This window comes from Oryctolagus cuniculus, chromosome 5 (genome assembly GCF_964237555.1).
Source record: "Oryctolagus cuniculus chromosome 5, mOryCun1.1, whole genome shotgun sequence".
Classification (NCBI taxonomy): Eukaryota; Metazoa; Chordata; class Mammalia; order Lagomorpha; family Leporidae; genus Oryctolagus; species Oryctolagus cuniculus.
The window spans coordinates 40,233,177-40,245,783 of record NC_091436.1 but is presented as its reverse complement, the minus strand read 5'-3'; the positions used below and the strand labels follow the sequence as shown (position 1 = coordinate 40,245,783).

At 38.2% G+C, this 12,607-nt stretch overlaps 1 protein-coding gene across 2 annotated transcripts in view; it reads left to right on the top strand.

Moving 5' to 3' along the window:
- Positions 1-12,607, top strand: part of LAMA2 (laminin subunit alpha 2) — a 707,630-nt gene that overhangs the window by 218,654 nt on the left and 476,369 nt on the right. For both annotated transcript variants that reach the window (XM_070073612.1, XM_051855341.2), the window contains exon 4: positions 7,170-7,412. In XM_070073612.1, the coding sequence (XP_069929713.1) occupies positions 7,170-7,412 (243 nt within the window). The remainder of the gene's footprint in view (positions 1-7,169; positions 7,413-12,607) is intronic.

Sequence of the window (12,607 nt, the reverse complement as noted above, 5' to 3'; positions counted from 1 at the left end):
CTTATCTGTATGTTTTCTCTTTAGAGGACACAAGTGAAAGAGGTGACAGCTGCCTGAACTGTATTCATCAACTCAAATAGAGACACATTGTTACATTTCTATAAAACTCCTCAGGTTATTCCAGTGGATACTAAATTTGAAAACTCATATTTTCTCTTTTACTTTTTAGTTCTTATATTCTGTAATTCTACTTACTTTTTAAAACCCAATATACCTCTATGGAGAAGTAAGATTATTTGACAAACACACTATTAGAACTAAGAATACAGATGACTTTCCAAAATATATTAGAGATGACATCATAGAACACGGAAATGGTGCCAGCACTATGGCCTAGCAGTTAAAGCTCTCTCTAGTACCAGCATCACATATGGGTGCTGGTTCAAGTCCTGGCTGCTCCACTTCCAATCCAGCTCTCTGCTATGGCCTAGGAAAGCAGTAGAAGATAGCCCAAGTCCTTGGGCTCCTGCACCTGTGTAGGAGACCTGGAAGAGGCTCCTGGCTTCAGACCCGTCCAGCTGTGGCCATTGCAGCCATCTGGAGAGTGAACCAGTGGATGGAAGACCTCTCTTTCTCACTCTGCCTCTGCCTTTCAAATAAATAAATATTTAAGAAAAATAACATGGAAATGTTAAAATTTGTAACATGGGCAAGATCAGGTATTAGAACACTATGGGAAGTTTACAGATAACACTGGGGGAAGGAGGCAGAGATCAATCTGGGCAGAAATTATATGGCCACATGAAATTCTCATAAGAGAAGGAATGAAGAAGTAAAGAGTAACTCAGGTTAAGTCCTATGGAAAGGATGAAGCACCATCTCCTGTAGACAGTACCCTTCAATAATATTTGTGTTGGTTTTTTGAGGTAACCTTATAAGAACTGAGGTCCAGTAGCCTTGTAACATCATTAAACAATCATACTTTGGTCTGGCTCTGTTAACTGTGTATCAGTGACACAAAAGCCTCAGTGAAATCACCAAAACACAATAGTTATTGACAGCCTTTATTTTCTAGATCTGATTCTTCTAGGGGAGAAAGGGGCTGGAAGAAAATTTGTTCCCAAGTCCTAGCAAAAGGTAGTTGTTTGAAAAACTCAGTAATGAGTGTGCTGGAAATTGGTAACGGATGTCAGACTTAACTGCCACGGGTTATAGGTGAGCTAAAACGTCTGTCTCCAGGGAAGTATGTACAGTGACCAAAGCTTCTAGGTTGCTTACTCTAGCTGTGAGGAATCTTTTTATCCTAGTGCTATTCAACTAAAAATTTATCTTAGTCATAATATGATTAAAGATCAAACACATTGTCTATATGATGATCATGGTATGTTGTTACTTTGGGATTGAATAATTCTTCATAAAGACCCTATACACCAATTCCACACTGAGATCAAATTCTTAATACTTTCCTTATTACAGAAGGAACATCTAATTCAGTGCTGCATTAAGTGACATAATTATATGATTTTTGTTAGGTAACATGCAAATAGTATCAAATGGAATATGAAATAGATTCCTTTGTTACAGTAAAACTTTTGATGTTTAGTATTATTTTAAAAGTTAAATTGAATTTTTTTAGAAACCAAGTTTGTAAAAGTGCCTTCCAAAAAACCAGGATCAGGATATTACATGTCTATATGTTAAGTTCACTGAAGCCCAGTGGTCTTCAGTACTTCTTATAATGGTGCAATTGGCTTTCCTTGTTGAAAACAGTAACTGGTTGGGGTTTTATTTATCTGGAAATAAAGTATTATTACTATGGAACTAGAAGAATCTTTGTACTGAAAACACAAGACAGTTGATGAGAGTGGTGTAGATACCCTTACATTCTTTTAGGGCCATTGAAAACTTGGAGTACTTAGAAAATCACTGTTTAAATTTTCACATTCTCTGGTCTTCATAGAATGCCACCACTATTCATTGTGTTTTTAGTAGTTCTATTTTGAACAGTTCACAAGTTTATTCAAAACAGTCCATGCCAAGCAACTTAATTAATTTTGCATGGAGTGGAAAGATTCCATAAAACAGAGGAATACTGTTTTGAATTGGGGACTCCTTTAATATTGTCAGCCAAAGACACTTTCCCCTGTCACTTAATGCTTGCTGGCTGTTATAAAAATTTATAGAAGGAGGTATTGGAATTTTTAGTATAACTTTTTTCATGGATTAATTATCTATTATTCCACAGCCAAAACAGAAGTTCCTAAGTCATAAATCAATATTGCAGCTTCAAGAGGGTTTTGTGTCTTTCTATATTTGCTTACTGAGCTACTTTATGAAGAAAGTTCTTTATCTGTAACCTTAGTGTATCCTTATTTTTCTTACTGAGAATCTGTAATCCCTAATACTATTTACTATCTCTCCTTGTTTCTTTTCTTAAAAAATCTCTACACATTTTTTTCCCGGAAGGAAAGGTGGTAACTTTAAATATTTATACAGATTCTCCCTCCCAAAGAGAATACTGGATTTTATACTCATTATCTTGTTATCTCTTCCATGGTTTGACTTTGAAGAAAAAAAAAATTGGAAACAGAATAAAACAGTGTAAATAATTTGTTCATCTCACAGAGACATGATAGAATGAACACTCAAGAAATGTATTCCTTCTTTTCTGAAAGTGATATAATCTGTTGGTTTTGACTGGGACTCAAATTCTAATGAACAGAAAAGGCAAGTTTTAAACCAGTGGAAGTAACATTGGAGAATGCTACAGAGATTTTGATTATTCAAGTAAATCTAATAAATGTTGAATTCTTTCCATTTCCAAAGAATTATAATGAAGATTGCAGCATGGTTCAGATGTAAAAGTCCTTGCCCTTCAGGTGCTCACAATTTATCCTCCTTCTTTGTCAATTTAAGACTTTGTCAGGAAGACTTTGTGATTTCCAACAATTAAACCAAAGATCAAGTGAATTTTTTATAAAGAAGTTACATTTAATAAATTATTGTACATGAACTGTCTGTAAGAATTAATTCCTTAAGAACAACACCCCAAAAATTCCAGAAAAATATTTTGTAGAATAATTGGTGGAGTATGTCTGATCTTACTCATACATGTGTCCTTTCTCTGATATTTTAATTTTTCTTAATTTAAAAATAATTTTAAAAAGTGAAACATCTGTGTTAATAAAGCAATCTAGCAGGTGTGAACAAAAGTAAAAGCTTTGCTCTGTCTCACCTTGATTCTTTTTTCCAAACCCCAGAGGTAAAAGCTTCATATATGTTCATGTCCATACTTCCCTGGATGTCTAAGGATACTCAAATATGTAAATGCAAATATAGAGAGATGCATGTCTACCTGCAATTATATGCATTGATTTGTTTTTGTAAATTGAAATTCATTAGTATTTCCCACTTGCAATGATATTTAACAATACTGAGTGGTTATAATCCTGACAAATCAGAATAGATGTTTTGGCTTCTCCTTGACATGTTGGTGTTAATTAAAAGTCTCAGGGGAGACGTGGAATTTGGGAGGATGGACAGCAGCAAGTACAGAAGCATTTATGTTTTAGCCACCAGCATTTCCACAACTGTATGGAAGAGGCAAATACCTCTTCTACTCTGTCATTTGAGAGCTGCAGTTTTCCCAGCCATACACACACATGCCCACATTCTAATAAATATCTAAAAGGACCAATGCTAGAGATGTATTGTTCCTTCCATGTCAACTTTTCCTATTTCTTAATGCGATCTCTTAGAGCTTAGCATACATGTTGTGTGTGTATTCATAAAGGCCCCATGTCAAAAATATGAAGCTGATAAATTGTATTTCCAGAACATTCTTTCACAATTCTCTTCAGAGCGCAGAAGGCCCTTTCATCACAATGCTGGTTGCCATTCTACAGGTTGTGCCAAAGCCACCAAGAACATAGAGCTGTCAAGTTTCCCAGACCTCACACCAGTTACTAATGACAAATATATATTACTTTATTACCATTGTTCTTTTTCAGTTTTCTTAATATAGAGAGAATAGATTTCATGTATTTTGCAGGTACAATTTGAAGAATGTCTCTCCCCAAACCTCTTCTTTCCCTTCCGTCTTTTTTATTATTATTATTATTTGTGAAGATGTAACTTCAGTCCCCTTTACAATCACAGACTTAATTTACCACCAACCATAATAGTCAACAATTAAAAAGTAGGAAGACCACAGCTCTTGTCCCATTTATTAGAATGTATTTTTTAGCATTTATTTGAGAGGTAGAGTTGCAGACAGAGGGAGAGGCAGAGATAAAAATCTTCCACCCTCTGGTTCACTCCCCAAATAGCTGCAATAGCCAGAGGTGGGCCAATCTGAAGCCAGAAGCTAGGAGCTTCCTCTGGGTCTCCCACACAGGTGCAGGGATCTGGTACCTGGGCCACTTTCTACTGCTTTCCCAGGTCACAGCAGAAAGTTGGATTGGAAAAGGAGCAGCCAGGACACTAACCAGTAGCCCATATGGGGTGCTGGGGCCACAAGCTGAGGCTTAGCCGATGGCACCACGGCACCAGCCCCTAGAATGCATTATTAATTCATTGATAATAGGACATTAACTTAAACAATTTGTACCTTTCTACCTAGGACGTTGCACATAAGTGTTTATTCAGTAATGTTTTGCATTATTCTTTTGGATGTCTTGATTGCATTCTCACAAAATATCTCAAATATGTCTTTTTTAGGTCTTAAGGTTTCATGCATATGTTTTTGGGTGGTGGTAGGGAGACAGAAAAAGTGGGTCAGAGAGCTCTCATCCACTGCCAGGGTAGGAAGCAAGCCTGGTGGGGACTGAAGCCAGGAGCTGGGACTCTATCCATGTTTCCACGTGAGTGGCCATTCAGTCACTTGAGCCATCCACTACTGCCTAGGGTATTCATTGGAGGCAGGAGTAGAACCAGTTATTAACTCATCCCAGGCATTCCAAAATGGGCTATGCGCAGCTTAAGTCTTAGCCGGTAAGCTAAACACCTGATACTCTCAGATTGTTTTGAAAATACAGGATTGCACTTAAGAATAATTGTGTATTGATTACAGTATTCAACCAGAAGTATTAAGTAGAACAAACAAAAAAAATACTAAGAGGGATAACATATTAAGTTGTTCACAACAGTCAGGGTGAGGGCTGATCAAGTCACCATTTCTCATAGTGTTCATTTCACTTTAACAGGTTTCCTTTTTGGTGCTCAGTTAGTGATCCCTGTTAAGAGTGGGAATAAGAGAGGGAAGAGATGTGCAATTCGGGACATGCTCAAGCTGACTTACCTCAAACGGTAGAGTTAGAAACATACCAGGGGATTCCAATTCAATCCCATCAAGGTGGCATGTACCAATGCCATCTCACTAGTCCAAGTGATCAATTTCTGTTCACAATTGATCATAATGATAGGACTAAGAACCAAAGGGATCACATAAACAAGAATAGTGTCTGCAAATACTAGCTGATAGAATAAAAAAGGGAGAGAATGATCCAACATGGGAAGTGAGATACACAGCAGACTCATAGAATGGCAGATGTCCTAAACAGCACTATGACCTCAGAATCAGCCCTTAAAGCATTCGGATCTGGCTGAAAAGCCCATGAGAGTATTTCAGGCATGGAAAGCCAAGACACTCTGGAAAACCAAAAGAAAACCAAACCAAACCAAACCAAACCAAAAAAAGATCTCCGTGAGTGAGATCCCAGTGGAAAGAACGGGTCATCAAAGAAGGAGGTACCTTTCTCTGAAGGGAGGAGAGAACTTCCACTTTGACCATGGCCTTGTCTAAATATGATCAGAGTTAGTGAACTCAGGGGGCTTCCATAGCCTTGGCAGCTCATGACAAGAGCCTAGGGTGATTACTGATGCCATAAACAAGAGTGTCAATTTGTTAAGTCAACAACAGGAGTCACTGTGCACTTACTCCTCATGTAGGATCTCTGTCCTTAGTGTGCTGTACATTGAGATTTAATGCTATAACTAGTACTGAAACAGTATTTTTCACTTTATGTTTCTGTGTGGGAGCAAACTGTTGAAATCTTAATGTATGCTAAACTGATCTTCTGTATATAAAGAGAATCGAAAATGATTCTTGATGTGAATGGAAAGGGAGAGAGGGAGTGGGAAAGGGGAGGGTAGCGGGTGGGAGGGACGTTATGGGGGGGAAGCCATTGTAATCCATAAGCTGTACTTTGGAAATTTATATTCATTAAATGAAAGTTAAAAAATAGAAAATACAGGATTGCCACATGCTCCTCAGTTGTCACTATGTTGAGTTACAATACTAATGCTTCTTTCTTTCTTTTTTTTTTTTTAACACATTTACCACTTAAAAAATAAGATACAGAACCCTTCATTTAATATGTTCCCGTTGCAGTCACTTGTTTACATGTCAATGAATTTTCTTCTACACTATTTTCTATTTTGGGAGACAGAAGAATATACATTTATTATTTCCTACCAAGTCTTTTGCCAGATCTTTGGGGTATACATTATCTCATTTAATCCAGACCATCTCTCAGTGGTGTTCTTATTATTGACTTTAAGGCATGGAAGTTAAGAGTAGGAAATGTCCCAGGTTCGCATAAGTCCTGGGACCACAATTGGAACACAGGAGTGTGTCTCTGAAGCCCTGTTGTTTTTGCTGCACCACACTAATTCCATCTAAATCATGCATTGGTGAGAATTAAGTGGTGGAACTAGACTACCAAGTGCTGTTCACGCAGGGAATTTTAACTCATATTTTCTAGTGTCAGACACATTAAAGAGAAGAAATTGGTATGCACTAAGTACTTTAGATGGTAACGATTACAACAGAACTTCAAATACTAAGCAAAATGATGCTACAAAGTGGTTATAGTACCAAAGTCTAGTCTTAGCCTGTATTATTTTAACAACCATGACTGTCAAAATGAAGCACTTCTTCTTGCAAAGAAGTTATTAAATATGTACACATGATAGTAAAAATTCTTCAGAGAACATCATAGGGTAATATTATAAAAGCAGTACTGTTTAGCCTTCTATTTTACTACAAGGGAACCTAAAACAGTTTATAGAAAATGTGTTTGATGAGAATACTGTATATGGATTTCAAGTTTTTGTGAATCCAAAGAACTTGATTTTTCAGTTGTAATTTCCCACAGCCTTTTTAAAGCCACCTTGGAAATTGGTGAGAATACTTTGGAATTTTGAGTATGTTGTTGTTATTTCTCTAGGTCTTCCAGATTGCATATGTAATTGTAAAAGCAGCTAATTCCCCTCGGCCTGGAAACTGGATTTTGGAACGCTCGCTTGATGACATTGAATACAAGCCCTGGCAGTATCATGCTGTGACGGATACCGAGTGCCTAACCCTCTACAATATTTACCCCCGCACTGGCCCACCCTCGTATGCCAAAGACGATGAGGTTATCTGCACTTCATTTTATTCCAAGATACACCCCTTGGAAAATGGAGAGGTAAGCTGAGAAAACTCACTACTGAAGTACAATTAAAATGGCAAAGCAGGCTTTGCAGAAAGACTTGAATATATCAGTAATTAATGTCAGGGAGATTTCAAGATAGGATTAAGCAGAGGTACATTTAAATGAGTTATTAACTAAAAAAAGAAAATTCGAAATGATGAGAATTTTAACTATCTTTGTGGGTCTCCCATCTCCAGTGAAGATCAGAGAAGAGGAAATGGGTTTCAGTTGGAAAGCCAGTGATTAATTTTACTTATAAAGAGATTTTCCTGACAATGAGGATTGCTAATGATTAGAGAAGATGGGAGAACTTACAGGCTGTCTTAGATTTGTGGGAGCTCCAGTTGGAAGATGGAGACAAAAGAGGTGAATCTGTGAAGAGATACAATCTTCACAAAGAACCCAGATAAAAAGCGCATCTGTGGGTCTTTGGATATTTTTCGGCATTACCACAGAGGGTTTCATGAGGTTTCTTCCCTTGGGTCAGGCTGTCGTGAATGGAAGGTTGCAGGGGATCGCACTGCTCAGTCACGTGCAAACCAGCTTCTGTGCTGATTAAGAAATATGTTCTGCTTCCCTGGTGTTTTTGTATCTGGTGGTTAACATTTTATATTCATTGATTGATTTTAAGCCACAGATTCAAACCATGACTTCCTTGTTGCTAGCTGTGGGTTCTTGATACAGTTATTTGTTCTCTGTGCTTCAACTTCATCTCTTCTAAATTGGGGAAGATGAAGTTGTTGTTCTCATGATTGTCATGAAGATTAAATGGATTATCAAATGCTCTGAGTATTAACTATTTTATGATTGTTGCAATAATAACTGATGAAAAATAATAATGGTTATTAGTCTGCTGTCGAATATAGAACTTCACTCATTAAGCTTCTCTAATATTTTTGCATTTTCCTGTGTAATATAGGTGACTGAACCTTCCGTTTGTCATAGCTGCTAGTCCTCATGCCTGATGTTATCTTACTAGTCCACACATCTGAAACTAGTGTCATCTTTCACATTCCCATTTTCAGAGAGCCCGTGTTCACATTCTATCATGCTCACCCCAGCTGACATGGGTTTTCATTGCACTTCTGGGACAAAGTTAGGATTCTGATGGGATTCTCTCACAGACTCCCTTTTGTCACTGTTATCCGCTGAATGCATACCAGTGCCTCAATGCATTTCAAATTCCATGTTCAAATACACCAGTTTTGTGGGGAAAGATTCTCAGTGGTGTTCTCAGTAGAGATCTCCATCTGCCAAATGGCCTCTTCCAGGTCTCCCATGCGGGTGCAGGAGCCCAAGGACTTGGGCCATCTTCTACTGCTTTCCCAGGCCATAGCAGAGAGCTGGGTTGGAAGAGGAGCAGCCGGGACTAGAACCGGCGCCCATCTGGGATGCCAGCACTGCAGGCAGAGGATTAACCTACGGCGCCATGGCGCCAGCCTCTCTTCATCTTTTTGATAGCTCACAGGTGGTATATTCAGGCTGTCTAGTTGGTATCCTTGAGTTGTTGCCCCTAATTATATAATCCATAAAGAGAGGTAAAGTTACATGTGCCTTTTTTTAAACCACAGTGTTTTCTCTAATCACATTAGATTTCCATAAATGTTAAGGAGAGTTCAGATAATCCCTATATCCTAAGTCAGCCCTAAGCCTAATATCTTATGTAGCCACAATACATTTGTCATAACAAGAAGTTGACACTGGCATCCTACTCTGAACCACAGATTTTATTCAAGTTCCATTAGTGTTGCCATTAGGAATCCAGTTCAGGATAATGAATATCCTTTAATCATTGTGTCTCCATAGTCCCTCGGACAGTTTTAAGAGATATTTAGACATTTTGTAGACTATTGCTCAATTTGGAATGGCCTGGTATTTTCTCACAGTTACACAGAACTTCAGGGTTTGGGGAAAGAATACCGCAAAGTAAACAGCTTTATCTTGACATTGCTTATTTGTTTTAATATGTACAAATTTTCTGTGTATTTTCTTTTTTATGGTTTGATTTATGCTTCTAGATAAATTTTAATTTCAGACAACCACTTCTAAATATTTGGTAGGATGTGTAACATGTATTTTTGCCTAGGCATTGAGTAATAACTTTCTTATAGTCCATGGCAATATTCATTCAGTATAAATTTAAGTCCAAAATAAGAAAAATTAGGATATTTAAGGAACACTCATGAAACAAGGTATTATGAAAATATGTCTTAATTATACTGAAAATTTGTTTTAAGCATATAATATCAAGAGAAAATATTTTTATCATGACTAATGATATATCTACTGAATCTAATGATTATTTTATTATTAATTGTTATGGAATTTTGGAGACACATGTCAGAACCTCTAGGACATTCTAAAATTCTATCTTTCAAGTGAAAATTGCATCATTTTGGAGCTGAAGGGTGCCTTACGTCAATTCTTCACTGATTAAAAGATATCCTACCCTTGACCTCTGTATCTGAATTCCCATATTCCTTCTGTCCACATCACTGCTGGAGACCATGTGACCTTTTCTTCTAGTCTCTTCACTCTTAACTGTATCATATCCCCTTCTTCAGCTTTATTTGTTGTTCCAGCCATCTCCACCTACTCCCTCTGTAGTTCCCTTTGGCTGTTCCCTGGATTCCACCTGAGGTTGTTTTCAAGAAATCAATAGACGTTAATCACCTGGTCTTCCTGGAAGGATCCTCTAGGGCTTGTGTCCAGTTCCCCAGATGACAACCACCCAGAAAGAGATTAACACTTCAGTGTAGCTTCCTGTGCTTGAGCTCAAGAGAAGCTCACTGAAGAGCGGTGATCCTCATGGGGCATAGGTCTGAGAGGACAATGGAAGGATAACCCTACCTGTTGTTACCAGACAGTAAACAGGAAGCTGGAGTGAAAGCCTAAAGAGTTTCATTTCAGAAAGGCAATTTTGTATCATCAGTGCCAAGAGAGGGCTCAGCAGGGCCCCTGCTTTCTCCTGCTCTGAGAGGATGACACTGAACGCTGTAATAGGAGATGCAGGAGGTGAAGTAACAGACCACAGGGGGCCTCCATTACTGTGAGGCCAGCCACAGGGGAGAGCTCTGGGGGTAACAGCTACATAGCCAGTGTTCTCCAGCAGTGCCACAGGGAGCTCCGTCCATCAAGACTTAATGCCCTCTCGACTATTGAGGAAAAATGTTTTTTTTTTCCTCTTCATACTAATTGTTGAACTCTTTATTTGGTATAATGTTAATCTTATGAGTATAAAAAACTGAAAATTTATCTTTGTAAAAATTAAGAGTGGGACTAGGCGAAGGAGGAGGAAGAAGGATGGGAGAGTAGGTGGGACCAAGGTTGGGTGGGAAGTATCACTGTATTCCTTAATCCGAATATATGAAATACATGAAATTGGTATACCTTAAATAAAATTTTAAAAAAAAGACCTGCAGTCATAGCCCAAGTGCTGCCTCTGCTTTTGCTCCATCTACTGAGAACTGCTAATAAGAACTGCCACTTGCGAGCACCTCTGAGCATTTGCCTTACTTAGAAATCAACAAGCAGTATTGGAAAAGTAACTCTTGCTGAGACTAGAGCTTTTAATTCAGTAGATTTAAGAGGGCTCAGGAAACAAAGTGTGTATTTCAAAACAAGTTTCCTTGTAATTCCGATTTATCTATTCCTGACTTACTGTTTAGGTATTTCCAGCGATCTCAAACCCTGCAGGAGAACAGGCTATCAGTTATTTTGGAAAAAGTATCAGTCATTCTAACTACTTCTGGCTGAAGAAAGAAACTACAGTTTTTCCATTGGGAAATTTGATAGGCTTTGCTGTATCAAATCTCTGGGTGGGTCTGAATTGAATAAATACATTTTGAGCTATAACTAGCTTATCAAAAGTTCCCAAAGTCACTGAGAGAGGAGTCATATCAGTAACACTGAGGAGGATGGTCTGCATAGATAGCACTGCTATGGGGATCCTAGAATTAAAATTGTAAAAATGTCTTTTCTTAATATGAGATTTTTTTCAATTCTATGACTGGGTTTATTGCTTTTAATTTCTGTCGTGTAGATTGTCACTAGACTGATAACTAAATAGTCGTCGTTACCATAGTGATTTAGCTCCCATTTCCTCTAACAGAGGCCCTTCAGTTATTTACATATGAGTTTCTCTCCTACCTACCCCAACCCTTCCCGCTTGGCTGGAGTGCACCTCAGTGGAAGTTAGATTCACTTTGAATCTGCTTTTGAAACATGGCAGGCTTGTATAAAAATCCCCCGAGAAACCATCATTAATTCTTGAAGACACTTTTTTTTTTTCTTTTTGGTAAACTATATGCAGTCCTTTGATACTATTTTGATTTTCTATGTGACAGAATTTTATATATACAGACTCTTTTTCTTTCTCTTTTCATCACCTGAAGTTATAGTGATTCTTAGAATTGCAAATACTAGGGAAGGAAGAAACAAACCCAGTACTATATTAAAAATGTTTTGGAGATCCTCTTTTGATTTAGTGTTGATAAGGGTATACCAAGATTCTGTGTGTGAGTTTGCGTGGATGAAGGAATGGAAATCAGAAATTAGCTTTCTGAATTATCCTTGGCATTGCTGCTTTATGGGGAAGCAGTGAGGCAGTGGGGGGTGTTCTGATTTGTATAATTTATGAATAGAAATTTAGGTAAACGATTACATTTTATTTCAGACTCCTTCTGTCTAAAGGTAATTCTGTATTGACCAACATGGAGCCCATCATTACCTCATGAGGTACAACACAAATGGCCTCCTGAAGTGAGCTTTATGTGGAGTTCTCCAAGAAATAAAATCATTCAACAGCACTGGGAATACACAAAGCTCTTGTTCCCTCCCCAAATGCCCACAACAGCCATGGGTGGGCCAGGTCTAAGCCACGAGCCCAGAATTCCATCAGCTGGATTTCCCATGTGGGTGGCAGGTTTTCAAGTACTTGAGCCATCATCTGATGCTTCCCAGGGTGCACATTTAGTAGGAGCCTGCATCAGCATCAGGGTTGAGACTCAAAACCAGGGACTCTCACGTGGGATGCAGACACCTCATGCTGCAGCTTAACTGCCATTTCACAACATCTGCCCTACTTGAAATATTTTAGAGTCTCCTCTCCCCTCCCCTTCTCTCATTCTTCCACAATGGTTGTACTAGTTCACTTTCCCACCAACAGTGGATTTAGGGTACCTTTTCCC